Source organism: Zonotrichia albicollis, chromosome Z, assembly GCF_047830755.1.
Source record: "Zonotrichia albicollis isolate bZonAlb1 chromosome Z, bZonAlb1.hap1, whole genome shotgun sequence".
Taxonomy (NCBI): Eukaryota; Metazoa; Chordata; class Aves; order Passeriformes; family Passerellidae; genus Zonotrichia; species Zonotrichia albicollis.
This window is the reverse complement of record NC_133860.1, coordinates 86,607,390-86,634,191: the sequence shown is the minus strand read 5'-3', so window position 1 is coordinate 86,634,191 and position 26,802 is coordinate 86,607,390. Positions and strand designations below refer to the sequence as shown.

Here is a 26,802-nt window from a genome sequence, read left to right as displayed (position 1 = left end):
AGAATCCAGCCCTTCCTCTGAAACCTCTGGTGAAACACACCCCTAAGGAATTGCAGAGCAAGTGAGGAGCTTTCTTAGTTTATTTACTTATTTTTCAAAGAAAATGCTCAAAAATCTGCAGTGTTTCCATGCCTTGGTGAGGTGGGAGTAAACTTTTCTTTGTAAAAAGAAAAAACCTGGTGGGTATTAAACAGAAAAATTAAGAAACCAACTCCAAACAGAGTTCCTGCATCCACCAGTATTAGTGGAGAAGTGCAGCCTGACCTTCCCTCATATATTTTTCTTGCAGCAAAAAACAAATATGGGGAATTAAATTTTGTGGGGATATTTTTTATTTGTACAGGTGATTATTTTTAATAAAATATTGCTAAAGAATACAGTGGTTAGACGTCATATTTTAGATTTCTTGGTGCTGCTGTGGAGACTGAGATAAGGAGTGTATGTTCATTTAGTAATAATCAGAGCACATTTTTAAAAGGGGAAGAGGACTGCAGGAATTTCAATCCAATCCCCAATTGCTTGAAAGTCCCTTCACAACTCCTCAGACCCATCTCTCCATGTACTCGCTTTCTAAGAACCTGATACAGGCCAACGCAGTGTCTTCGACTGGGCTTGATGCGTCAGCAGCCTTATCTGCAGCTCCTGTTGGTAACCGAAGCAAGTAATAGACCTGTGTGTACAAAAGTGAATTAAACAAAAAAGCCTATGGAATGCAAGCTGGCCATTTTTTTGCAGAGCCTGGATAGCTTAGTATAGTACCATAGCTTTTACGGATGTGAATAGAAGCCCACAGTGCTTGTGAAACTGAAGGCAATAATTTTCAAAAAGCATGCCTTTTTTATGATCGGGTGTCCTCCCTGCTCCCAGACCCTCCAGCATCTGCAGGTAAATGTACAGAGCAGTGCAGCAAGAAACACTTGTGTATAACATATCAAATATGTGTGCTTTGTGAGCAAACCTGCAGCCCCAGAAAAGGAACTGCAGCCACCGAGCGCTGCTGAAAGTTTTCAGAAATGTGTTTTCTTAAATGGAAAAGTTTTAGCCTTCCCATGGCAAAGAAGATTGGCCATGGGTCCAGAGATGGGAATCAGATTGTGTGATTCCTGGCATATGAAAAGTTCAAGCGATGAATTTAATTTGAAATTTGATTAATTTAATTTAATAATGAATTCCTTGGTCTCTGTAGTCAGTGGAAAGACAGACACAGCGCCAGAGACCAGTGCAATGCCCATCCTCTAGGGGAGTGTTTTACAAGTGTGGAGGGGTAGGGGTTCAGGGCTCATTTCTAACAGTCACATTGGCCAAAGCTGGGCAAGACAGACCCCACAGCCCCAGACTGAACTCCTTTTTTGGAGGAATTTGGCTGCTCCCTCTGCAGTCTCAGCTCAGGCGGGGTGACAGCCCCAGGGCACGGGGCACAGCTGGGCCCTGCAGGGTTACTCACAGTGCAGGAGTTGCTGCTGGTGCTGTGGATCTGGAATCCAGAACATAGCACTTGGTGCCTGGAGTACTCTAGGAGCGGGGGCATTGCCTTGTGTGCCACAGACCTCACTGCCACAGTGTAGGGCATCCTGCAGGGCGGGGACAAGCATCACTGTCACCGTGATATTTTCTGAAAAATCCCTTCACCAGGATTTCTTCTCCTGGGAAGATGAGAAGCCTCAGTTTCTCCATGTTTTGCTCCTCTGGAATGTAGCTGGAGATTGTTTATCCAAACATGTGAATTGGTTTTAATTAATGACCAGTCACCATCAGCTGTGTCAGACTCTCTGAGTCAATCACGAGCTTTCATTATCATTCTTGTCTAGCCTTCTGATGCATCCTTTCTCTTTTTTTAGTATAGTTTTAGTATAGCATTTCCTTTAATATAATATCATAAAACAACAAATCAGCCTTCTGAGAACATGGAGTCAGTTCTCATCTCTCACCTCGTCCTGGGGACCTCACACCACCACACATCACACCCTTCCTCTTGTTGAAAACGTTCATGGGAGCGACAACAACACCTCTTTTTCACAGGAGGGCAGAGGAGCTCGGGTGTTTTGCACGATCCTGGTTCCAAGCTGGGCCCCTGCTGAGCCTCAGTGAGGCTTCACACAGAGCCCAGTGCAGGAGAGCTCTGTGGCAGCCACAGAACAATTCCCCACCTTTTCTTTTTAATTCACCCTGCTCTCCTCATGTTCACTGCATCAGGGAACAACCCTTACCCAGAGGCTTCACAGTGTGGCCACAGGAAAGGTATCCAAACTCATTCAATCCCCTCATGGAGGGGGAAGGCAAGCACAATACACAGTGCTGCCTCTTAGGGCTAACTGGAAGAATCACTGAATGTGAAAAAGAAACAGGATAGAGAGAGGTAAGACAGACCAAAACGTTCCATTTGCCCACGTTTCACTATGGAAGAACAAAAGGAGATCTAATAAAAATAATAAAATTTTGAAAAGCAGGGTATGTTAAACTGAGCAAGGGACTTGGCAGAATTTACAGACACAATAAATGTGTGAGGTTTCAAGAAGTTCCTTGACTAAATAAAAACTCTGTAATTACGTGAAATGGGAGTACAAAGTCACTTCAAACAAAGAACAAATAAACTCCCAGCTAGGTGCTTCAGCATACTGACATGCTCTCTGGGACATGATTCTTTTTCTCCATTTGCCCTTTTGAAATTCTGGCCTATTTGCCCTCCTGGTAGACCACTCCCAAAGAGTCACTGTCAGGGAATCAATACTGGACTATGCTAAAAATTTGTGATGATCTGTATTTATTTCATTGCACCTTCACATTGCAAAGCAAATCTGGCTGTACAAACGCAGGCATCAACCAAGGAATCTCACTCCTTAGAAAATGCCCTTTTGTCACCCAGTGACAGATCAAGGTGACAGCACCCCAGACCGTGTCCCCAAAGTGCTCAGAGTTCAAATCAGAGCCATACTCACTGTGGCTGGCAGGGCTGCCTTTGTGATACCAGAATCACAAAGTCCATCGGCTGGCAGCCTGCCGTGGGGCCAGAAATTACATGGTAAATCTTCTCCCTCTTATTCACATCCTCCAGGACCTCACAGGACCTGTGAAGACATTGAGCACACACCTCAGGCCCTGTGTGTGCAACTGCAGCTCCTCCAACAAACTCAGTGCAAACGGGCTCATCCTGACACTGCACCTTTCGTTTCCATGTTCCAGCAGCAAGGCAGAGAGAGTGAAACATTCAGGTTTTCTGCAACACCTCATCAGCAGGATTTCTTTAGGTTTTGTTTGTTACAAGCTGCAGATTCAGTAGAGTTTGTAGATTTTCAAATATCCCTGAAGTTCCACCCTCAGGTAAAAATCTTTCAGGATGGAATAACTAACTGAAAATGCTTCACCGTGTCAAATCAGTACTATTTCAATTCAACTGTCTCTTATCACTATTCTACACCATAAAAGGTAAATAAAAAACCCCAAACACCTTTTAGAGCCATTCCAAAACTTGTTTCAAATCATACAAACTTTCAAACATGTTATTTTTTGAAAATATGCATTTTGAAGGACCCCATTTCTTGATTTCTCACTTTGTGAAATTGAGCACCAGTGTCTCCAACAGCACAAACACGAAGGAGTCCAGCTTTTCCCTAATTTTTAAAGCTAGCACGCACAATATATCCACCTCAGTTCTTACTTTAAACTTTTTTTTTACTAGTTTTGGGTTTTTGTACAAAAACTTTTAACATACGCCTGCCTAGGACTGGAGCTGTGCTTATTTAAGAAAAGATGACCTCTGTCTTAACCCTTCTTTTGAATGACACAGAGCATTCAATTCTTGTGAAAAACACAGTGCACTCTGTATTTTGGAACCAGACTCAGCACAAACCAAGTTTTACTTCTACACTAAAAAAAACCCAAACCCATATTTTTTGACTAATCAATGTGTGATGTCAAACTCTTACAACACTTTGTTCCTAACGGGGCAGGGTCTCACAGGAAGTGTCTGTGACAAAAAAGGAGAGTTCAGGGGGGCTCAGAGCCCCAGACAAGGGCAAGGACAGGTGTAGTAGGAGTCCCTGTAAAATCTAGGTATTGTGTAAGTGGCTGTGCCCCAATCCTAGTTGTTCTAAATGCTGCCCAATTAAGGACTTCACAGCTGTGGCTCCTGAAGGCAACTGGGATAAAAGGGAGTGGGCTTTCTGGTCAGGGAGAGCCTTTGGAGGAGCCCTGACTGTGAAGCAACAATGACACTGCTGAGAAGAAGTGCTCATAAGGCACTCTAGAAATAATGTAACAGCAATATGAATACAACAGACGGGGTCTCACGAGTAATGCTTGTCCCAGCGCGGGCGGAGCTTGAAATCAGACAGTAGAAAGGCGGCCGCGTGGAATGGGACCTTCACGGCCATCTCCACCTTAACTGACACAGTAGCACCATCCTCGTGGGTAAAGACTTTGATCTGGGGGAAAAAAAAAAAAGGCAGCATGTATTATTAACAGAGAATTGTTACTGTAGATGTTTAGACACGTAAATGTTACATAGTTAGGACTTCAGGCGGATTTTCTCAGGAGGTCCTGGGAAATGCCACGCGCCTTTGTCCTGGCAAATCAGCCACACCTTGGCTTAGCCCTCTTGCCCCTAGAGCAACCCTGCATTTCCCTTTCCAAAATATCCTTCTTTTTCTCCTTTGCTCTCTTCTGTGAAGCAGAGCACCCAGAACTAATGATGCTTTGAATAACTACTTAAAATCACAGTTTTGCATCTCTCGTTCCCCACCTGTACTATCTTGCCTTGATTATTTTGGGTCTATTTCTATTCATAGGCCTAAACCCCAAAACAGAGAATTCAAAGGGAATACCCTGTACATCACAATGCACATACAGGAAGGGTTTGTCACCTCCCACAAACCCCATAAAATGGAAGAGGATGGGTACAACAGAATGTTTAGAATTAGAGGATTTTATTCCCAAATTCATGTGCTTTATTGCCTCTCAAATCTTGAGAAGTCTAACAGATTTGCATTTCCAAGTGATGCAAAATTCATAAGGCTCATCGTCACTTTTGAGGTTTTGTTGTTTTAGTTTTCTGCATCAAAAATGAGCAATGTTTTGTTTCTTCTGCATTTCCGCAACAACACAGATTTTGTATTTCTCTGGATTGTCCAATCTTGGAAGAGGAAATAAACCCCAACCTAATCCAGCAAGAACCTTTCTGAAGTGAAGTTTGGTGTAAAATTAAATGCTTAAGAGCTTTAAAAGCCATCTACAGGAGGTCTGCATCAATATTTCTTTATGGCACAGAACAGAAATCATGTAGTTCTAGGAGTCTTCTAGACTTGAGAAATCACAAAAAAAAAGCAGGAGGTGCAGCTGCCAAAACACTTCTCTGCTAAGTGAACATTGGCAAGGCTGGATTATCTCTGCAGCCTTACAAGCCTTGAGGTTTTGTGTCAAAGACATCAAGAATGCCATTTTTTACCTTCAAAGACTGTCAAGTCAGCTTGGGGTCATTCCAGTTGCAGGGAAAAGGGAACAAACCTGCACTTCAGGATCATTCCCCCTTGTGCAGTCCCTCTCCAGACTTCTTGTACCTCCCCCTTTAGGTACTGGGAGGTGCTTCAAGGTCTCCCCAAGCCTCCTTTTCCCAGGAGGAACAACCCCAGTTGTTGTCTCTGCTTGTCAAGCTTGCTTGTCCCAGCTCTAAATACAAATACAGAGTTGCTTGCTGCTTATTTGGCACAGCAGTGTTTACTGAAATATTTAACCCCTGGAACAACCTACACACGGCACTGGCAGCTTTGCCATCACTGGAATTCCGTATGATTTGTATCTGCCCTTACTTAAGTATATTATTGTCTACCTGCAAGAGTCACTAAGCAATGTTCCATAGCCTGCAATGCACAGGAGGTCAGACTAAAATACTGAAAAAGTAATTTACTGTCCCAAAACACCTCTGGATTGACATGATCTGGGAGTAAACTGCCAGTCACTAACCACATTTCAGAAACTCAGCCTTGGCAGATGCCAGAGGCCTCTCCATTTTCTGGAAAACATGCACTGCAACAGGGTTAACACCCTGTTTTCCCTTGCCCTTCTCCTGCTTTTCCTAGCAGCATCTTCCTCTGCTAGAACTGGTTTACATTTACACAGGTGTCCTCACTGATTTTGGGTTCATAACACCCCTTCACAAACAGGGAGGTTGTTTGCTTTCAGGTTTCTGTAATTTCTTTTCGGCACTTACGTTATCCTGAGTCTTGTCCGAGGCTATTTTCCACCTTGTTTTATCCACCATGTACGTCAGCGCAGCAATGTTTTTGTAGCTCAGGTACGCCTGAAACACAAGACACGTGTCTGTGAACGGAGGGGTAAGGGTACATTTCACTGAACACTGCAGAAATGAGGTGCTCTTTTCCCCCATCATTATGCTTCATCTGCAAACAAATGTTTGTTCTCCTTGTAAGTGATAACACACTTCAGTAGTTTCTGAATTAAAACACTTCCAGGGGCTTCCTGATGCACTCACGTGGCTGTTGGCACAACAATCTTAATTAAAGGACAACAAAACACTATTTTCAGCTTCTCCAGTTATAAAGCTGTGGAGAACAACTTCGAGCACCAGGGAGACAATACAGATAACCTCTCAGAGCACTGAATTAATGGTTTTGTCCATCTTCCTCTTAAGCAATTAGAATCTACCCGAAAATTAACCTCTTCTTTGCTACCAAGCTGGGTCCATCTCGGCAATTGTTTTTCACAGCAGGCTCACAAACAAAGAAGATGCAAATATAGCCATTCTTTGTGCTTGGCTACAGTGGATAGAGTTCTCATTTAACCACTCCATAAAGAGAATACAGCCTCAGAGTGTTTATGACAGGTTTTGATTTCACAGGAAATAAATCTTAACCGAGCGATTTTTATCACTGTGTGCATAGTTACATTTGTTGCTCTGCAGAAAAAAAAAAAAAAGGGATAAAAGCTGCTTTAGCTACAAAAGCTGGACACTGAAACAACCTTTAATTTATTTATAACTCCACCTAAATTCATCATTCACTGCAGGACACGGACAGAGTCAGTGGCCCATCGTGTCCAAACCAGAGACACTTGGTGCAGGCAATCTGGGAATGAAAATTATTTCCCCTATCTTTCCATTTATGCTATTCCAATGTTCATCTCTCTGGTGCTATCTCTCCCCTCACTTTTAGCACTTACTAAATGGTTTCCTCACTGCAATTTTTCGGACATTCTGTGGCTGGATAAAGACAAAAACCAAAACCCCAAACTACTTCCTCTACAGGAGAATTCAGCTTTTATAACAGCTGGGGATACTGAGGGATAAATCTGCAGGAGACCTGAAGGGACCACTTGTATGCATGTGTTTTAAAGACTGTTTTATATCCTTCTATTGAACTCACTGTTAGATCAGTAGTGAACCATCTACTCCCTCTTTTCAAAAGGGACATTTCACTGTGTTGCACATCCATCCATTCCTCACGACTACCACAAAACTTCAGTACTGCCACAGCCTGAACAGTTGCTTCAGACCCCCCAAAAGGTGCACAAATACAGCTTTTTATGCACCTACAGATTACCTGGTTGTCTGAATCCCAGGCGTCAGAGGGCTTGTCTGCCTTCGCCGAGAGGACACATTTGCTGAAACATAATTAAAAAGAGACACAGTAGCATAAACTGGTTCTTTACAAGTCTGTGTATGCTAGGAAAAATCACTTTCTATAGGTTCAAGTGTCTTCTAAATACAGGTACTTTATCAAGTTTTGGTTTGCAATAACTCCTTTTTCTTTCCAAGAAAGGCAGTGACACACAGTAACCTCCAGAGCAAACAAGTTTTGAGACAAGAATTTCTAACAATTTCAGTGCCATTGAAACAAAATTATTTGCAAATGTATGCCATAGAACAGTCATATATATGTTAAGGGGAGTTCAATTACTTTATTTAGAGGATTATGAAATTAAGTTTTCAAAATCAAGACATGCCAGTGACCCAGCTATACCTGTTGAAAAGAACTCTCTTCCTAGCAATTGCTCCATAAAATCTTCTTACATCATCCTGCAGGAAAAGTGAACCAGAGAGCAACAAATCTCATTATTTTAGAGCAAAGCCTGAAAAAAGACAACTAAAAATTATTTATTCCAGATGGGCAAATGCCAGAGCAAAAATACAAGCAAAAAAAGAGTAATTGTGCAATGGCCTTTCTACAGGCTAACCCAAAAACTAGTGGTTTACTTTTTGCCTAAGCAATATTCTCTGAAATTTGAAAAACACCAATGTGATAGAAGAGTTGTATTATTGCAGCATCCTCCAGGTGCTCTTTGGTCCTAAAGCAGTTGCAGCTGGGCAGTGCACCACACACATTCTGCTCTTTCTAAACGTGCCACCCACCAAATAAACTATTAACCTAATTTATCATTCATCTGGTGTTTCAAAGCACAAAGGGAAATTGTATTTTTCAGAGTCAGTTTCTCCTCTTGGGACAGCCTGCAGTGGGCAGTAGTAAATTTACTGCCCCAGTGAGTACATAAGACACCTTGATTCATTTGTCTACTTCCCATCCTATAAAAAAATAAGGTCTCTGATGTTAAAAAATAATTTAATTTCTGCCTACACTGGCTCTCAAAAATTCTTGTAACTGGAGCAGGAAGATTAGTGACAGGTGTTAACACAGCAAATAATTCAACAATAGCAGTCAAACTGCTTCAAGTGCTTCATGAACCACTTTCAGGAAAACAGGAACTGAGATCTCCATGTCAAAGCGACTGAAAAGCCCATCCACGTCATGGGATTTGATTCCCACAGACTTCTTTATTCACTCTATTTCTCACCTTTGTTAAGGGTTTATAAAAATAACTATTCCCTGAATACTTATAAATTTCATCTACAGTCAGTGGAACTTGCACAAGACACAGACAAAGCGGAAAAACCTCCAAACACATCAGATTCTTCTTCTCTGTGGTTCTCTCCATCAACCACAGAGTCTCTAGTCATGAGGATTCTCCACGGAGCCTCTCACTTTTGGAAGACTGAAGCTAACAATAACAAAGCTCTCACCCGAGGGCAAGCACTTCATCTGGAGCTTTTCTCTCCGCCAAGAAGATGCACTGCAGTGCCCTGCTTGCTCCTTGCTTCCCCAGCAAGGCTGTGCTGCCCACCCCACTGCTGAGAGCTCACCTGAGTAGTGGGCCTGACCCTGGGGAAGGTGAGTGGCTCCCCTTTGTCATCCAAAGCAGAGAAAATGAGGAATGCGCTGCAGACGTGCCGCGGGTGCGGGCAGTCCAGGATCCACTCCCCACAAGTGAAAGCCTCCACACGGACACCAACCTCCACACTGCAAGGACAGTTTAAATAAATCACTGAGCTGCTGCCAGCGGGGCAGAGTCAGCCCTGAGACATTCTGGAGAGTACCTGCAGGAAGCCTGACTCAAATACCTCCTGTGGCATAGCAAATCAATTACTCAATCTGGACAGGCACACCTTTGAAATAAAATAAACGATGGCAGTAGCTAAATAGCGTTACCAAGAATAAGCAATACATAGAATGCAGTCTGTCAATAAATGCCAATATGGGAAGATCCCAGCAAGAAGCTGGAATCTTCTGAAGAGTCAGATCTCTGGGAGCAACTCAGCCCTTGAAAATCCCTGGTTTTCAGAGGAATATTTATTGTCTGAACTTGCAGGAGTGGGATTTGGTGACAAATGATCTTTAAACTGAAAGTCAGAGAATAATTTTTTTAAAAAAAAACTTCCACTGATAAAAGTGAAACCAAAAAAAGGGCACATATAGGAAGTTACAGATACATGCTTCCAAGTCCCACCTGAAAAACAATTAATTGACTCATGAAAATCCTACTGATGAAACGTGAAACACACAGTGCTGGAGATGCCCAGGCAGAGATGAGGAGCCTTACCTGCTGTGGAAAGTGTTGTTGACACTGGCCTTGAAGACCAGGTGGTCATACTCAATGGACGGGTGCCAGAATGCGAACCTGTTAATTTCCTTTAGGATTGGACGTGACCGACAGAGGCGGCTGAAACAGAAACACAGAGAGACAGACGGAAACACAGCTGTGCTAAAATCACAGCCAGCGTGACTGACCACAGAAACAGGACCTGGAAGGTCACTAAATTACACTGATCTACTCCATGCTACCATGGTCAGCTCCAAGAGCGTGTAACTCGAGCTTCAACCATCGTGATACCACTTATGTCATGCTGTTACATTTCCAGCACGTTTTAGAAACACCAATTAATTCTCACTGCTTGAGACTGCCCTCTCTCAAAGCCAGACCATGAATCCCTTACCTACAGAGTAACCACTTACCTCACAGTTTCATCACTTTCTGTAGGACTGCAGGGGGAGCAGGCTCCTGAGCAGTGCAAAAATGCCAGACCTCAAGGCCTTTAAACAATTAAAGAAAACCGAAAGGCTGAGCACCAGGGGCAGTGCCCAAGCAATGCCATGTCAAGTTACCTAGTCTTAATATTTGTACTTTTTGCTTGGTTTTAGATGCTTTCTGCTAGTATGATACGAAAAGAGAATTAAAAAACCCTCACATGGCTACCAGATGCAGTGTGAGTGAAAAGAATATTGTTTCCAAGCTCTCTGGAGCAGGCAAAAATCAGGTTTCTTCATCAGTTCTGCATGTATTCAAAGCCCCTCACTTTCTACTGGGAGGTCTGTGCATCACAGGAAGAGGGGATAATTTACAATATATGACATTTATTTTTAGCAACACAATGCTCTCAGTAAGGAGCCCACGTGCACATCTAGGATAGACTGTTCCATGGTGAGGTTTCCTAAATTTCAAAATACAGTTTTGTAGCACTTCTGGCTTTTAACTCACCTGCACTTTGAAAACTAATGTACCGGTATTTTTAAATGCACACAATTATCTGCAGCTAATTAACTGACTGGTACATCTCTTATATAGTCTAATACATTGGAATTACTTTGTAATTAAATTAAAATAATTTGCTCCTCTGATTTAAAATGCTAAGCGTTGATTTTATTTACCATGTTCACTCTAAAGATGCAAACACAATAATGATGAGGAGAGGAACAAGCCAGAAATCAGGCTTAAATATTAATTTCTTTCCTGGAAAAGTAGACCCTGAATGCTTTTATTGAAAATGTAAGGAATAAGAAAGTGTCCATCAAGTTCAAGCTAATATTACTAATATTGAAATGGTTTTATTGCTGTCTGCACAATTTTATGTATTGACCAAAGAAAGGTGGTGGGGAAGTGAGAAGGAGAGTGAGTAACCTTTAAAATGCTGTTAGAAATTTATTTTTTCAGGCTTATCCCTCCTCTCCTGTTCCTCCATCACAGTTTGTGGCCATAGAAACTCTTACCTGGCGCCTTCTGAGTGGCCTCACAAAAGGTTCATAGTGAGAGCAGTTACTTCTCAAGCAAAAACTACATCATCTCTGCTTTCAACCAGCCTCTGACACCAGCTATTATTCCTGAAACTCTCAACATGAGTAATCATGTTGGACATTAATTAGTTCAAAGAAAATTCGTCCAGTACTCCATTTGCTGATGTGTCCCTTCCTTTTTTAAATCTAAATGTGATTCCCACAAGGTAAAACTTACCAGATGAAAACAGGTAAATATTCTGAGTCATATTACAGCAAAAATCTGCAGCAATCCCTTCAAGCCACTGGAATTGCACATGGAGGTAGGGTCAGTGCACTCTTTGTTACTAAAACAAGTTGTTTATCCAACCACTACAGAAAATCTGCTGTTACCAGTACAACCACTGGCTACAAATCAAAACCATATGAATAATGAATGGAGAAGTCATTTAATTATTAAAGATAAAAAGGGAAAACACATCTAACGTCCCTGCAGTGAATTAGGTCACTGGGTATGCAAGGAGAATTCAGACTGAAACTTGGGTGCTGCTTACAAAGAAGCTTTGTGCAGTGTCCAGGAACAGGAAGGGAGACAAACAAGGCTTTGGCTCCAGGGAAGAGGAATTAAGTGATTATGTGCCTGGGTCACACTGGCAGGCAGCCTCACAACACATATTTTGTTCTCTTTACCTGAAGATGCCCGAGCTCTTTAAACTGCTAAAATTGTTGCAAGCCGTAGGATGTGCAACTCAGAGGGACTGAAAGGTCAAGTGACTTGCTGAGGGTTATGCACCCATTCTGTGCACACACCAACCAAACAGAGCCCGTTTATGTGGATCCTTTTCCTCTGACTTATTTTTCTTCTGGCATCATCTGCAGACTAAGTTCTAGCAGGCTGTTCACTTTTGGATGCCACTTGATACAGGGTGAGCATTGGTTTGATCCTGGTTAAACAACTGCCTTTGTTTCTAAAGTACTGTGTGGAGAGCCTGGTTCAAGCATGCCTTAAAGAAAGATAGGAGCCTGCTGTAAAACCAGCTTTTCCCAGGCTTGATCCTGTAAATAATTAAGGTTCTCAGCCACCTTTTATACAAACAACAAGATTCTCAGACCGTTCTGTCCTTGGCTGCTACTGGGATCAGACCACTCTGGGAATAGAGATGAAGGTTTGAGAACCTTTCATATCATGGTGGGAACGCTGATCTTGGTTTCAGTAAACTAACTTCAGGTATTGTAAACAAAAGGAGGAGCTGAAGTTTTCTCTACAGCCTGTCAGGAGCTCAGATTTTGCAATATGCATGAACTTAATTAACACGGTTATAAAAAGTGACTGATTGATGAATAAACGGAGTCAGATGCGAAAAATCAACAAAGGTGGTCGCTCCCTCCCTTCGACAGCACTGCACCAAGCACAAGGAGAGCAGGTTTCTGTTTCTGTATCCAATGTTAGCTTTCTGCAAAGATTCCCAGGATGGTAACACAGCCTCTTTTGCCTTAGGCTCTGTATGTGTAACAGAATAATGCCTGAGTCTCAGTGGCATGGCATGCTGTGGGAGATGGACCACTTAAATAGTTCAAAGGCCTCCTGTAAGGTGAGGAGGAAGACAAGTCACAGAGGCCTGGGCCTGTGTTCTTCATAAAATAAATCCCTGTGAAACCTTTAACAGCACATCCACTTAGAACCACATGCAGAGACAATGCTGTAGGAAAGTACCTTGCTGAGATGCTTGCCACCATCTGTACCCAATCCATGATCTGCCCAGCAGAGGTGTTCCCTTGATGGCCTGTGTGCGAATGCAGGACAGCCTCCGTGCTCTGGACATGGGTGTGCTCGGTTGAAATGCTCTGTTCAGCTTTAGAAGGATCTGAAACAGAGCAGCAATGCATCAGTGAATGCTTTCAGAAGAAAGCACAGCCGGTGAAGGGAGAAGCTTGTTCGGACTCAGCAAAAAGAAGACAAACACAAAGGCACACAAGAGCCTTGTGGTTTGCAAGGGAAGCAATAAGAAGCTGAACGTTTTCTCTGTTCTCCCAGGAGCTGCTACTGCCAGCCCTCAGTGCATGCCCACATCCCTGTATCAGGGGCAGTTCTGTGTCATTTTTGTCAGGGGCAGTTCTGTGTCATTTTTGTCAGGGGCAGTTCTGTGTCCCTTTCTCAGGGGCAGGTCCTGCAAGGGAGCAGCAGCTGAAGCCCCAGCGTGTGCTGGCTTTCAGGGGCTGTCAGGGCAGCTCAGCACCAACTCAAATGTCTGTCAAAGACTCTGCACTGTGTGTGATGGGCACCTGTACAGGTGTGTTGGATTAAGATTAGAGCAGGACTTGATTATTTCACCTTCTTACAAATTTTTAATTGCCTGAGACAACACCTGCGTGAAACGGCTGAAATGAGGATCTGAACCACCTTGTATTACCTGAGCATTTCTGATGTCACTTTCAAGTGTTTGGCCTCACATCCTCACGCTAATCTCAATTCTTTTTGGTGATGTTTCACAGGAAAAGATTTAGGCATGAGATTAACATCAAGTAATTTTAAAAGTGCCCATCTGCGCTAGGAGCTGCTTGACCTGAATTGTACTTTTGACTTGTGGCGTAATTAGCTAACTTTGTGATTATGTAAGTGTGTGGAAACATACGACTAACTCGTACTTTGGGCCTACTCAAGGTGTTCCCAAAGATCCACTCGTCAAACAAACCTCACTTTCAGGGTATGATTTGTACATATGCTGCTCCCTAGCAGCCTTTACACACAATGTTCTCTCCTCTCTTCTCCCACTCTGCTTGTTCTGTCTCCCTAAGGACGTGAATTAGGGCTACAATAATATCCTTCAAAGAAATTTCCAGGAAAGGCAGTGGAGACAAAACCCATCAAGCTCTGATTTGTCACTCAGGTTATTAAACTGTAACCCTGTGAGACTAAGTTACCATGAAGACAAATAGCTTGTTTTCTTGTACCAAACATGACTCTTCAGTTCTACGAAGTCTTACTAAATTGTTAAGGTTAGATCTTTGTTTATAGCAGGTTTAATCTCTCCTCAGTAAAACCACATAATGCCTGTTACTTATACATGGAGCTACAGCTCAGATTTTCCAAATACCAGCATATTTTCCTAACTGCTCTGAGTAATTTCTTTTGTGAGGGAACACAACAACTTACAAGCACAACTTTCTTTAAGAACAGAAATTACTACCATAAATAACAAGGAACCTGTTTCTTTGTTCAGTTCTAACTTTTTTACCTGTTTTGACCTCCACATAATAAAACTTCTGCTTGTTGGGAATCATCTCAGGGCATAAACATAGCTCTTACTTTCCTTTCTGGCAAAGACAGGGCCATAAGCCTGAGTGAATGTCATGCTTCTGTCTACATCACAACTAGTGTCACAGAAGTTTATTTACTGCTGTCAGCCTGTGAAACCTCACACACAGAACCACATGAAGATCTGCATTTCACATCTATGTAATGCACACCTGGCCTTCAACCCTGTGTTTTTACATCTGGAATTTCTGAGAGATAAAGAAACACCACTCTGCTAGAACAACTGCCTCACACACCTCTGGCACCTCTGTCCTGTACAAATCTGGCACAGACTTTTCCACCTGACACCACAAGCCCAAGGAGATGTTTTGCCTGCTTTTTTCCTTCCTTCCAGCTGCTCATAAGTGTTTGTGCCACCTTCTGTGCTGAGCACAAAAATCACCTTCGTCACTGCTCTCCTGCATCACCTGCTGAAAGGCCTCGAAATAGCCCGTACGGATTATGCTCCTGTCCAGAGACAGGAAGTACTCCAGGTAGTCTTCTTCAGACTGAAGCTCTATGGGCTTTAACTCAATCTGTGCAAATGGAGAGGAAAAAAAATACAACCATTCTGAATGTCACAATCGTAACAAAGCGCACTTTGAACTTTTAATGGCATCAGCACTTTCTACAACTTTTTCCTATCAGCTGTCCAAGATGACAAGTTTAATCATACAACTAACAATGGGGTATAAAGTTCAAGAGATTCTGCATTATCCTTTCAGAATCATTCATGAAAACTCAATGACAAAGTGCTTTTAGCTTCTAAATACAAACATCCATGACAGCACACAGTGTTGAAGACAGCTCTCATTTAAGAAAAAAAAAAAAGAATTAAAAAAGACAGGAAAAGATGAACTTAATATGAAGGTTTTAGGATAGAATTTTTGAACCAGAAAATAAATACAGTTACACTGGTCAGTGGTGTCAGTGCAAATTCCTGTGTATTTCAGTTCAATGACAAACTGCATCCAAAGCAAATGTAGTAATTTAAAGAAAATTACTCCATGTGGATAATTACACCACAGGTGACACTGAACAATCACTTGTGAGATTTGTCTAGAAGGCCTAGCCTCAGAAGCATTAAAATAATGCACAGAGCAGTGCACCACAGACAAATTCAACACTTTGTGTCTTGCAGTGCAGCCACTAATGTTTCTCAGCCTTCAACTCTTCCCTCTAACCCTCTTCCAGATTCGTTGCCTCCTTTCCAGTCCTTTTCAAGAGCTTCCCAGATTTTCCCATATGGCCCAGTTAAAATATTAAGATGGTGGTTATATTGACATTCTCTGTGATCAACCTTAGAAACAGCTGTTTAGAAAAGTGGATTTGAAAAAAATATTCTTCAATGCCTCTGAGATTTTAGTTTGTCATGGAATTTGAACTGAAGTCTCAAACTCCCTCTGGGACATTCCTGTCTTAAGCCTAATCTTAGTTAATCATCACCAATTTAATCCTGAATTAATGTCCCCAGAAATCTGGGCAAAAAGTGAACAGGTTTATGTTATGAGCATGATATCAAAATAATAACAAACAATTCTTACTTGATAATATTTTAGTGCTATCAGAAATTTAGCCATTAGCCTTTCAGAGACAAGAGCTTTCACAGACAAGGGAGGATTTCGTTTTAGCAAAACTGCTGCAGTCTGTTTCTTTTCCCAACTGTGGCACATCCTCACAGAAGAGAGAGCAGTAGTGATTGGATGTATGAATTGCTCATGGGATGACTCTGCCAATCTCAAGTGGACGTTTAACAGCCAGATGTGCTGTCCTAACACATGCAGTCAGACAGGAAAGTCAGATCCATGATGTCACATTCAAGAAAGCAGACTGTTAAATGCAAAGGGAGTTTTTTTTAGGAGAGTCTGAGGAGTGTCTGGCCTTCCCTACAAGAAAATTCTAAAAAGATTGTGCCTGTCTGGCACAGGGATGTGAAGGCCAGTGGTACCAGGACTGATTTCCAAACACTGGGGAGAAGAAACAGCCCTGGTGTGAAAACCAATCCACATAAATGGCAAAGAACCAACTTAGATTGGAAGTGAGCTTAAAAATAATGTCTTCTGTCTGAACAACCTCCCCAAGAGGGGAAGTAAAAGATAAAAGAGCCCACTCTGCAATCAACTTCTGACAAGGAGAGAGACTCACAAGGATCTCCCTTTCATGGCTTGCCTCTGTCAATACTGCAGCCCTCAAAAACCTCACTTCTATAATGAACAAATATGCAAAAGGAGATGGAAATAGAAATGGAAACAATAACAATAAAACAATAACAATAATAATAATAATAGTAATGACAGCAGCAACAACAACCTAACCGTTTCAGAGAAACAAATTAGAAATAAACCCCCAGACTCCATCTCAAAAAGTCTGAACTTAATGCTTTTTTCCTATCACTGATCAGAATAAACAGTGCTTCTGCTGTGTTACACGACCAGAAAAGGTGGGTTATTTCACAGAAACTCAGTCACTCCAAGCTTAGGAGAAAGCAGGAAAAATACCTGTGCACCACCAAGGGGTTCAGTCCCATATGTTGCATATGCCACACTCACAATCTTTTCAGCATTACTCGAAACATCCTCTACTACCACCTCTATGCCAACCTATGAGGAAGAAGGTGGTGGAAGAAGGAGACAAAAGAAGTATTTACATCATAGTCAACTGATTTGAGACAATACAGTGCAGTTTTTACCAGTCCTTACACCTAAAGCATAAAGGTAAAAACCCTGCTCTAATCACTAATACATATCTGGTGATCACAATGTTCAGTCAACTCTGAAAGGTTTTTTAGTACCACAACTGTTATGTTTGTTTAGCATCACTTGTAGGGTAAAATTACAAAACCAGGAAAGACACTTAAATGTAGTTTTATGGATATGATCTTCCATTTTCTTCTGTGGCCCTCAGAGCCCCCATCTGAATGAGTTTCTACGGTCTGTACGTGCAAAAAAAGTGTGTTTAGGGGTGCAAAGCAAAATGAAACACTTGCATGTGAAACACTGGATTCGATCCTGCGACACAGGCCTGACACACACCAAAATTCTGAATTTTTCTAATTTTTAGAAACTTTTGGAATACATTGCCCGTGAGATGCATCACTCCCATTAATAATAATGGGATTTGGACACAGGCACAATGCACAAAAAACACCCCCAAAGTTCAGATACCTGCAGATATCTGGAGCAAATAAACCTGGAGCCACGCTGTGCTCCTTTGCTGCTCCCACCTCTGCTCCAATCCTTCAATATCTTTAGAAAAGAGAGTGCTCATCTCTTACCTCCATGGAGAATTCCACTTGTATGTCCACCCTTGCTCTGATGGAAAGAATTTCTCCAACCCTGTTAAGAAGAGTAAGACCTTATAGCAGGCAAACATGCAACTTTATAAGGGCTTGAGTTTGCCTCTCTGTGTACTCCTAAGAGTGGTGAAGAACATCTCATTAATCAGTCTGTGTCTTCCACGCTGCACTGAGAATTCACTGAAAAAAAAGTGAATTTTTCACTGTTCAATTCAACACTGTTATTCTGCAGTCAGACTTGGTCAATAAAATTAGAGCCACTGCACAACCTTAATGGCAACGCTGCTTCTCTCTGCCGGTGTCTGAATGGCAGCAGGTGTGCTCAGGTACACCCAGGAGTTCTGGCTTTTGCTCACAAGCACATCCTGCAGAAATCACGGAGTACATACAGCTGCAGGAGCACTCAGATACACTCCACAAGCACCTCTGGCACACAGGGGTGTGCACATGAGTAGATAACTCCAGGGAAAAAGTGCTCTTGGATGGGGAAAGAATCCATGTTCCAAGTCTTGGCCAAGAACAGGACTGCTTGTCCCTTCTGTGCTAACCTCGTCCCTCTGAAAACCACTCTTCCCCATTTACCTACATAAAACAACTAAAGAGAATTTTTACTTTATTATCTAGTGAAAATTCTTGAGATTCTGGAGTACTAGACAATTATCTAATGTGATTTCATTATATTATATATTATTTTACTATATTTTAATTTTTTATTATATTATTTATTTTATTATTTGTTACCTTTTAAATTCTCCTTATTATGTCATCGAAACAAATTTAAATGAGGAGGTTATTTTCTTTCCTTCTGGAATTCCTAAAGCACCCTGCTCCATGTTGCAAAGAGGAGCAAACCTTGTTTCCAAATTAGTAATAATAATAATAATCATAATAATAGTAGTAGTAGTAGTAATCGTTGCTTACTAATTTAAATGAATCAAGCTGGGACATTTAAAGGTAAAGGCTTACTTAAATTGCTTATTCCACTGCAGAAGTAGGATGGGAAATGGGAAACGGGAAACCTGCTCTTCCAGAGGACCTGACAGGAACAACAAACTAGACAGTGATTTTCTTTTTCTTGTTCTCACCCAAGAACACCCCAGGTGGAATCCTTTGGGTGCACAGGGCAGGGGAAATGGTCAGTGCAAAGAACCAAGGCCAGCTGCAGGTGCACAGCCCTCATTAGCTTCTGCAGGAGACGCCCAGAAGCAGTTTTTGCATTACTTATTGCAAAGAAAAAGCAGAACTGTTAAGGCAATTGTTCCCAACTGCACAGCTAAGGGAGCCACCAGCTCCCTCCCAGACAGGAGGGTGGCCAAAGCTACAGATTTGCAGGGGCAGAAGTCACACAACACCACACTTCCACTCAAAACTATCAGAAATTTACCAGAATGAAGTGACTATCATTCACAGACAGAAGACTAACAACGCTTAAGTAAATGCAATTTAAAATCAGAATGCATCAATTTGAAATCAGCAGTTCAGTAATACACTGAACTGCTGTGTATTACAGGAGAATGGAGAGGTTATCATGGTATAAAGCTAAGTTTTGAACTATACAGATGTGTGGCAATTTCTCTTTACATAATAAACACAGAAGACTTAATCCCTGCAGAAGATTTAGTCACCTGGCTTAGGTAAATAAACCTTCCAGTAAGCCACTTACTTAAACTATTTTATTAATTTACCAGAGAGAGAAGCAAGAGCTGTTTTATTTATGGAAGATGTTTGTATAATGAACTAGATGTGGCAAAATTTAGGAAATTGCACAGTAAACTACATGAAGGATGTTAGGGATGACCTGGCAGAGAAAAATAATTTCTTAAATTATTTCTTTCACAGTTACAAGATTGGTACCTGAAATTCTTATTACAAATGGAACATTGGTATTACAAGTGAGAGAAGAAATAGAAATATTCAGAAACAAATTTGGAAGGAAAAGTATTTTCATCATATTCCAGAAGCTCTGTTCTGCTGTCATGGAACAAGACAGGAAAGTGCTCTGAAACTACTAACTTTGAACTATTACACCTGAAAGGGAAACATTACCCTAACTTTGATTAGTTTTCACAAACAGGATTTTCTCCTGGGGACAAAATTAAAAACACAGAGCAAATCAAGACAATACAAACACTTCAATATTGTGAAACAGACCAAGAAATTCTCTTTTGAGTTCCAGATTTGGTATGATCACGTTCTCTTCTTTGTCACTGGCCTTAGTTCTTACTCCAAAGGGCACTGCCCTAAAAGTCCCAAGTCTGAGTGGATGCTTATTTTACACTTATGAACAGTTTTTAACTGCCACCAGCCAGTGTTGCTGTTTTCACAGCCACAAAAACTGCATGTGCACTGTCCCCTCCAAGTCTATCCCATCTAACCTCTCCTTAATTCCTAGATTGTCCTGTGTGAAACCACACTAAACCCAGAAAGTAATGGCTTTAGGTTTCTGTAAAGGTATGGGTTAGGAATAAAGGGCCTATTTCCTCTTACAGTGTCTTTTATCCCACTGAAAACCATGAGAAATGGTAAAACAAGTTCAGTCCTCTGTTATTTGTAGACTCAGTTAAGTCAGTGCTCAGTGAATGTAAAACATTTATCTTTTTTATAAAATATCTGAAAGAGAAAGATGTTAAGAAGTGAACCAAAAGAGACATTGCAGCAATAAAAACACTGATAACAGTAAGTTTCATAGGTAGTATTGCTTATTTAACAGAGATAAGCAGTGGCCTGCAGCCATTCCCCAGAGCCAGACACCACTGGACCATCAGTTTCTCAGGAGACATCCCAACTGCCAAGTGAAGTTAACAAGAGTTTATTTCTGCCCTGTAAGATGGATCTGCTCTCTGCATGGGTCAGGCTATCACAGGTAGAAAAGAGCAGTTTTGAGACCCAGCCCTGTGGCTGTGGTGAGCCCACGGGTCTGCTCTCTCCCATTTCACAACGCCTCAGTTTATCTCTGCCAAGTGAGAGCCTGCAGAAGGGAAACATCTGAGTGTTGTCAGCTGGTTTGTACCTGGCAGTGTCTCCGAACACAATTTCATCCATGGACTGTATCCTGCAGGGCATCCCAGCATGTTTCTCGGCTTCAAAAGAGACACAGGGACACTCAGTTACCACTCTGCAGCTGCAGGCAGCCGCTCACCCAGGGGCTGGTGCCTGACAGGCAGGGAGTGCACGCAGCAGGTCCCTCTTCTTCCTGAGAGCTCCCAAATGCAACTCTGCAATGAGACCCTTAGGAAAAAACAGAAGCTAAATACGATTAAAGTTTACATTTTTTTGTCATGATTCTGTTGTAAAGGGCGTTTGTGTTGATGGGCAACATCAGGAGATGAGACTACATGAGAGTGACTAACTTAGAAAACTTTCACCGAAGGTCTTTTTCTAAACATGAACCCTCCCACTCCCAGACGTACCTGCGAGACAGGCGGCGACTTCCATCCACCGCAGCAGCGTCCCCGAGTCCAGGCCGCCGTGGAGCCCGGCGTGGGCCGGCAGCACGGTCCGGGACACGATCACCGGCCAGCCGGAGCTCCGCTCGCGGCCCCTCAGGCGAGGCAGGGAGCTCCCGCGCCTCACGCCGCGGCCGCCGCGGCGCTGAGGGAGGGAATGGCCGCGCTCGGAGCCGCGGGCGCCGCGGCGGGAAAGGGGCAGGGAACCAGGTCTCCGCAGCGGGGAGGAGGAGACGGCTCGGAAACCCCGGCCAGCTGAAAACCTCCGCTGTCGCAGCATGGAGACAGACTGCCGCAATTCTCCGGAAAGAGCAGGGGATCGGCCCTTGCTGCCGCGGCCTGGGCGCTGAGGGGAGGAAGGTGTCTGGGGCGGAGGGATGAGAGTAAGGGGGTGTCCTAAATAAATCACCCCAGTTTTCCCCAAAATGACGCCAAAATTGCCCAAAATCACCCTAGAATCACCTAAAACCCCCAAAATACCCAAATTCACCTAAAATAGCCTTAAATCAACTGAAAATCACACGAAAATCACTCTTAAATCACTGAAAATGGGCCCAAACCATCTGAAATATCAATATCACCCCTCAAAATTCCCAAATCCCCCAAAATCGCCCTCAAATTCCCCCCCCCCCCCCAAATGCTCCAAGGACCCCTTGGGATTCTCCAGTCTTCCCTCGGACCCCCCAAAATTGCCTCCACATCTGCCAAAGCCCCCCCTAAACCCCCCAATGCCCCTAAAAACCCCAACATTTCTCCTAAATCATTCAAAATCCCCCAAATGTCTTCAGGACCCCCCAGAATTGCCTCAAATCCCCCCAGGACCCTCATGGTATCATAAAAAAAATCCCCAAAATCTTCCTGGCACCCCCCAAAATCTCCCAAATATCCCCAGGACTCCCCTAATTTACCCCAGGACCCCCTTAGGACCCCCCAAACTCCTTTGGGAGCCCCCAAAATTCCCTTAAAATCCTCCTAAATCCACCCAAAATTCCCCAATCCCCCCAAAAATCCTTCCAAAACCCCCCAGGACCCCTCAAAACACCCCAAAATCACCTCTAGACTTCTTTGAGACCACCCAAAATTCCCTCAAATCCCCGCAGGACCCCCCAAAAATTCCCCAGGATGCCCCTAGGATACCCCAAAATTTCCCAACACCCCCCCCCCCACCAAATCCTACCAGGACGCCCCAAAAATCCACAGGACCTCCCTGAGACCCCCCCCAAAATTCTCCAAATCCCCCCAAAACGACCCCAGGGAGCTCTTGGGACCCCCCCCACATCCCTGAAACCCCCTCAAAATCTTCCCTAAAAGTCTCAAACCCCCCCCTTGAATGAACCCCGGGACCCCCAAAATCTCCCAAATAACCCGAAATCCCCCCAAAATTCCCACTGCTACCTGTAGGAATCTTTTTTTTTAGAGCAGAAGTTGCGGAATAATCTTCGCAATCGCTGGTCCTCTCGCAGAGCGTGCTGGCAGCCTGCCCATGGAAGGAAGGTACCAGTGCTCTCCTGGGCACAGCTCGGGGGTCTTAAAGGGTTGTGGGGGCCCCCCCTTAGGTGGCAGAGGCCTGGCAGGATGCCCTTCAGACAAGCTGCGCGCCAAAACAGAAACAAAGAATTTTCACTCCTCGCTATTGTTTGTTATTTCTTATCTAGAACGTTTTCTCTCGGCCCGACAGAGTTAACGGCAGTGACTTGTTTTTAAAATTTTTAGAAGTTTAATAGTGATAAAATAGTTAAAAAGAATAGTAACACAATTAGAGTAATAACAATTTGGACAAATTGAATTAAGACAATATGAGACAATAAAAGCAAAGAGTTACGGGCGTCCAGGTACTTTTTCTGGGCAGCACGAGCCAAAAAAAGGCCCCACGTTAACAGAGGATTAATCCTTAAGAACAACAGCCTGTTGCACATTCATACACCTCATATATGATGCACAAATTCCATTCAAACACAGGATTCTGTCGGGTCAGTGTCAGCTTCTTCCTTCTAACCTTAGCAGCAGCTTCAAGCCGGGAAGAAGTTAGTTTCTTCCCATAATGGGGCAATAAATTCCCCTTCTTTGAAAGGTGCAGGAGTCCTGTGGCTGCTATCTCACTGCGAGCCCTTTCTGTTAAACAAAGCATCTTACATAGCATCGTTTCTATTTTAACAATTTTTATTACCTAAAACTATATTCAACACAGTACTTAAGAAAATTAATGCAGCATTGCTTTCTAACACAACACAGATAATATTCATTTTAATATTTGCGAAAAGCCAATCATAAAAGACATGCATTTTTCACAATCCTGACTCTTATTCTTTGTAAATCATTTGTCTTGAGCAATTTTTTTTTTTATCTACTTGCATCTTCTGGACTATGCTGGCAAAATAAAAGTGGGGATTACACAAGTAAGAAATATAAAAACAGTTGTAACACAAATGAAAGATCTTAATTAAACAGTAACAGCCCAACCTCCCTCAGCCTGGCTTCTCAGATCTACTAGGAAGTTCCATACATTTTCTTCATCTCAAAATACTTATTCATCATCATACTTCATCTCAATACTTATTCAACATTTAAGTTATGGAGTCAAACTGTTCAGATCGCTAATGATGTATTTCCATGTTAAAAAACCAAAAGGTAGCAGACAACAACACTGGAAAAATAATGCTGTTCTAGTACATTCATTCACAGAAATTTGTGGCAAAAAAGGTACTGTAAGACATGTCTCTTTTACCTGATAATTTTTATTTTCATAAAGGTCCGTACTTCGCTTACTTTACTATTCAAGTGCTAATCAGGGAGGAGAACTTTGCTGTTGTGTCTAGCAGAAGAAAATCACAAATAATACTTCCTGTTTGCAAATTGCAGTGTGACTGTTTTGAACAGACAGTCCAAGCAGGGCTCACTATTTTCATAGCTGTTCCTTTCACTCCTAAGCCAGCCATATCCCGTGACCAAATTTCAACAAGATTGAGAAGGACTCTAGCAACAACAACACCAAGTTGTGAAAGCTGACAACTGGAATTGTCAAAAATGGCCAAACCAACCACACACACACACAAAATCTATAGTTTGATATGCTTGAAAAAAGATCACAATAAATTTGTTTAGATTTTGACATAAGTAGTTCTGAACTACATTTAGAAAATGAGACCCAAAGTGTTTTCCTTTAGTAGCAATGCTTTCAGAGTGAAAAGCTGGTATAACAGAATTGCATTGATGCAGTCCAGGTAAGTCTGTTCTATATATTTAAGGAAGTATTTTTAATTTTAACAATGTACTGTCATGCCATGTATATATAATGAAATTTTCCTCCTGGTACTAGATCTGTACTCACACCTGTTAAGCAGGAACATGTTTTTACAAATACTGCTCTTCCACACAAAGATCAAAGACTTCTCCAACATCCCTCTGTGAATCAGGAACCCAAACCACCTCTCCAAATTCTTCAGCTTTCATTGCAAGAAGTTGCCACACTAAGGTAAATTCAGTAAAATCCAGGACCGTGCACCAGTGACCTGCTGTGGTTCAACTTGGCTGTACATTGCAAGTGGGTTTGAGTGGGCAGGGATGGATTAAATGAAAGGCAGCCCTCATGTATTAATCCAAGGCCTGGGGTGTTGTCAGAGTAGGCTGGAGACAATCCCAGACACCTGGCTTTGGAGAGATCACCCAGGGAATATGCAAGGGGAGAAGGGGAGTGAATGTCAGTAAAAGCAGCCTGAAATAAAATTTAACTAAATTAAAGCCTGTTTTAAAGCATCTGGATCAGCAGCCTTGAAAGTTTCTTTGTAGTTATCAGATGCTGAAATATGCTTTTCTATCTTAAGGATACAAAATGCTTTCCAAAGCAATTCATATTGCATGCTTCAGGATTCAGCAAGAGGCACTACCTGGAAACGTGATGTTTTTAACTATAGGTTCAGAATGCATTTTGCCTTGGCAGCTTCAATGTTTACAGTCTCTCTGGGAAAGTGTCAAAAGGCACTGTGCCATTCAGATTGGGGAGATGCAAATCTGAAAAGCAGAAACTTGGCTATCAGATGGAAAAGCGACTATAATCATGAACAACCAGGGGTTTCAGCTAGGCTGGGCAAATGAGAAAACATCAATATAATCAGCTGTCCAATACTCTGTTTCATTCAACTGTCTCTTCTCTCTTCCCACACTACAGCCTAAAGTAGGTTCTCCAGAAACTGCCCATAAAAAAAATTCAAGAGAAAAGCAGTTCAATCTTATTCTTTCTTCTCTTTTTGACTATTTGCTTTCTTTGTAATGATTTTTTTTTTAGGTGCTTTTCCTGGAACTCAAGTAAATAGGACCAGACAGAACAATTGCCTTTTCTTCTTTACATGATTTTCTTTGCCTCAAAGGATAGGCCAAGAGGAAATAAAATCACTAGATCTTTGCTCTAGAAAACCTGTTAAAAAAATTAAGGATTTTCCCCATTACTTTGCTCTTGATCTCTACTACACTACACCCAGCTAAACAGTCATTTTATTTCCCATGGTGCTGCTCACAGCTACCCCAACACAAATGAAAGCAAAGGCAGGTATTTTCTGATTCTTTGAGGTAGATGTTGAATACTTTATTTTCTGTACAGGATACTTGAACTACATCAAATGTAAGGATCATACTGAGTTTAAAGTAGAATTTGTAGAGTTGGTGGGGTTTTTTTGTTGTTGGGGGTTTTTTGTGGTTCTCTGATGTTTTGCTTGTTTTTGTTTTTTGTGGGGTGTGTGTGTATTTGCAGTGAATGAAAACCTTAAAGGGATTGCCCTAACTGGGTAGAAGACCCTCTGAGATTGTTTCTGAGCTGGAGAACAGATACTTCCCCTCATATTTGCCCTTTTCTTATTTAAAGCACCCAGATGAAATTCAGCTTCATGAGATGTGAATGCTTTCTATTATTGTAGATTTTCACATCTCTGCTTTCCTTGTCAGTTCAGGGGCTGCAGCCTAGAAAATGAGCATAGGCTCCAACAATTGGCAACTTTCATCTTCTGAAACTGTTTAGTACTAAATACAATATTTATATGTCTGGGTGAAACGTAGGTAAAGGAACAAAAAATAAAACCCTCCCTATTACTTTATTGCAAAATGGAATTCATACTTCATTTGCCACATTGAATTGAATCACTTTTTATTTCAGGATTCCTTTCAATTTAAAGACAAAACATTTCCAAGCATTATATTTCATACTGTTTGCCTAGACATTAACTTATTGTTATTAGAGCTTACAACAGCCTTTCACTGAGGCCCCAGTATAATGCTATTTAACAAGCTGGCACATGCAAATAAAATAATTTCAAGATGCTACACAACTGTGTTCCGTTTTAAGCTTTTAATTCTGCATTGTGCACATATTCACACTTACACATCCAGTATTGAGCTCTACAATTACATGATACCTGCATACATAAGCATTTATACAGACACAATTAT

The 26,802-nt window shown here is 42.1% G+C and overlaps 1 protein-coding gene and 1 long non-coding RNA gene across 3 annotated transcripts; one reads left to right on the top strand and one right to left on the bottom strand.

The window, feature by feature from the left end:
- Positions 1–106: 106 nt before the first annotated feature.
- On the bottom strand, positions 107–21,727 carry ACOT12 (acyl-CoA thioesterase 12). 2 transcript variants are annotated; one of them, XM_074532695.1, is made up of 15 exons: positions 21,331–21,727; positions 20,931–21,000; positions 17,900–17,960; positions 17,124–17,225; positions 15,029–15,161; positions 13,045–13,195; positions 9,883–10,002; positions 9,146–9,302; positions 7,971–8,026; positions 7,551–7,611; positions 6,203–6,292; positions 4,288–4,421; positions 2,937–3,065; positions 1,445–1,571; positions 107–670 (listed from the first exon to the last, which is right to left on the bottom strand). In XM_074532695.1, exons 1-15 carry the CDS (start codon positions 21,644–21,646, stop codon positions 542–544), a joined length of 1,836 nt encoding a protein of 611 aa, XP_074388796.1. In that variant the 5' UTR covers positions 21,647–21,727; the 3' UTR covers positions 107–541. The 2 variants fall into 2 exon arrangements, with proteins under 2 accessions (XP_074388796.1, XP_074388797.1); XM_074532696.1 differs by having other exon boundaries at positions 20,931–21,148; positions 21,331–21,467.
- On the top strand, positions 21,570–26,802 carry LOC141727067 (uncharacterized). The gene is made up of 3 exons (XR_012578076.1): positions 21,570–21,749; positions 22,784–24,838; positions 25,649–26,802. It is a non-coding gene; the product is annotated as an uncharacterized LOC141727067 (long non-coding RNA).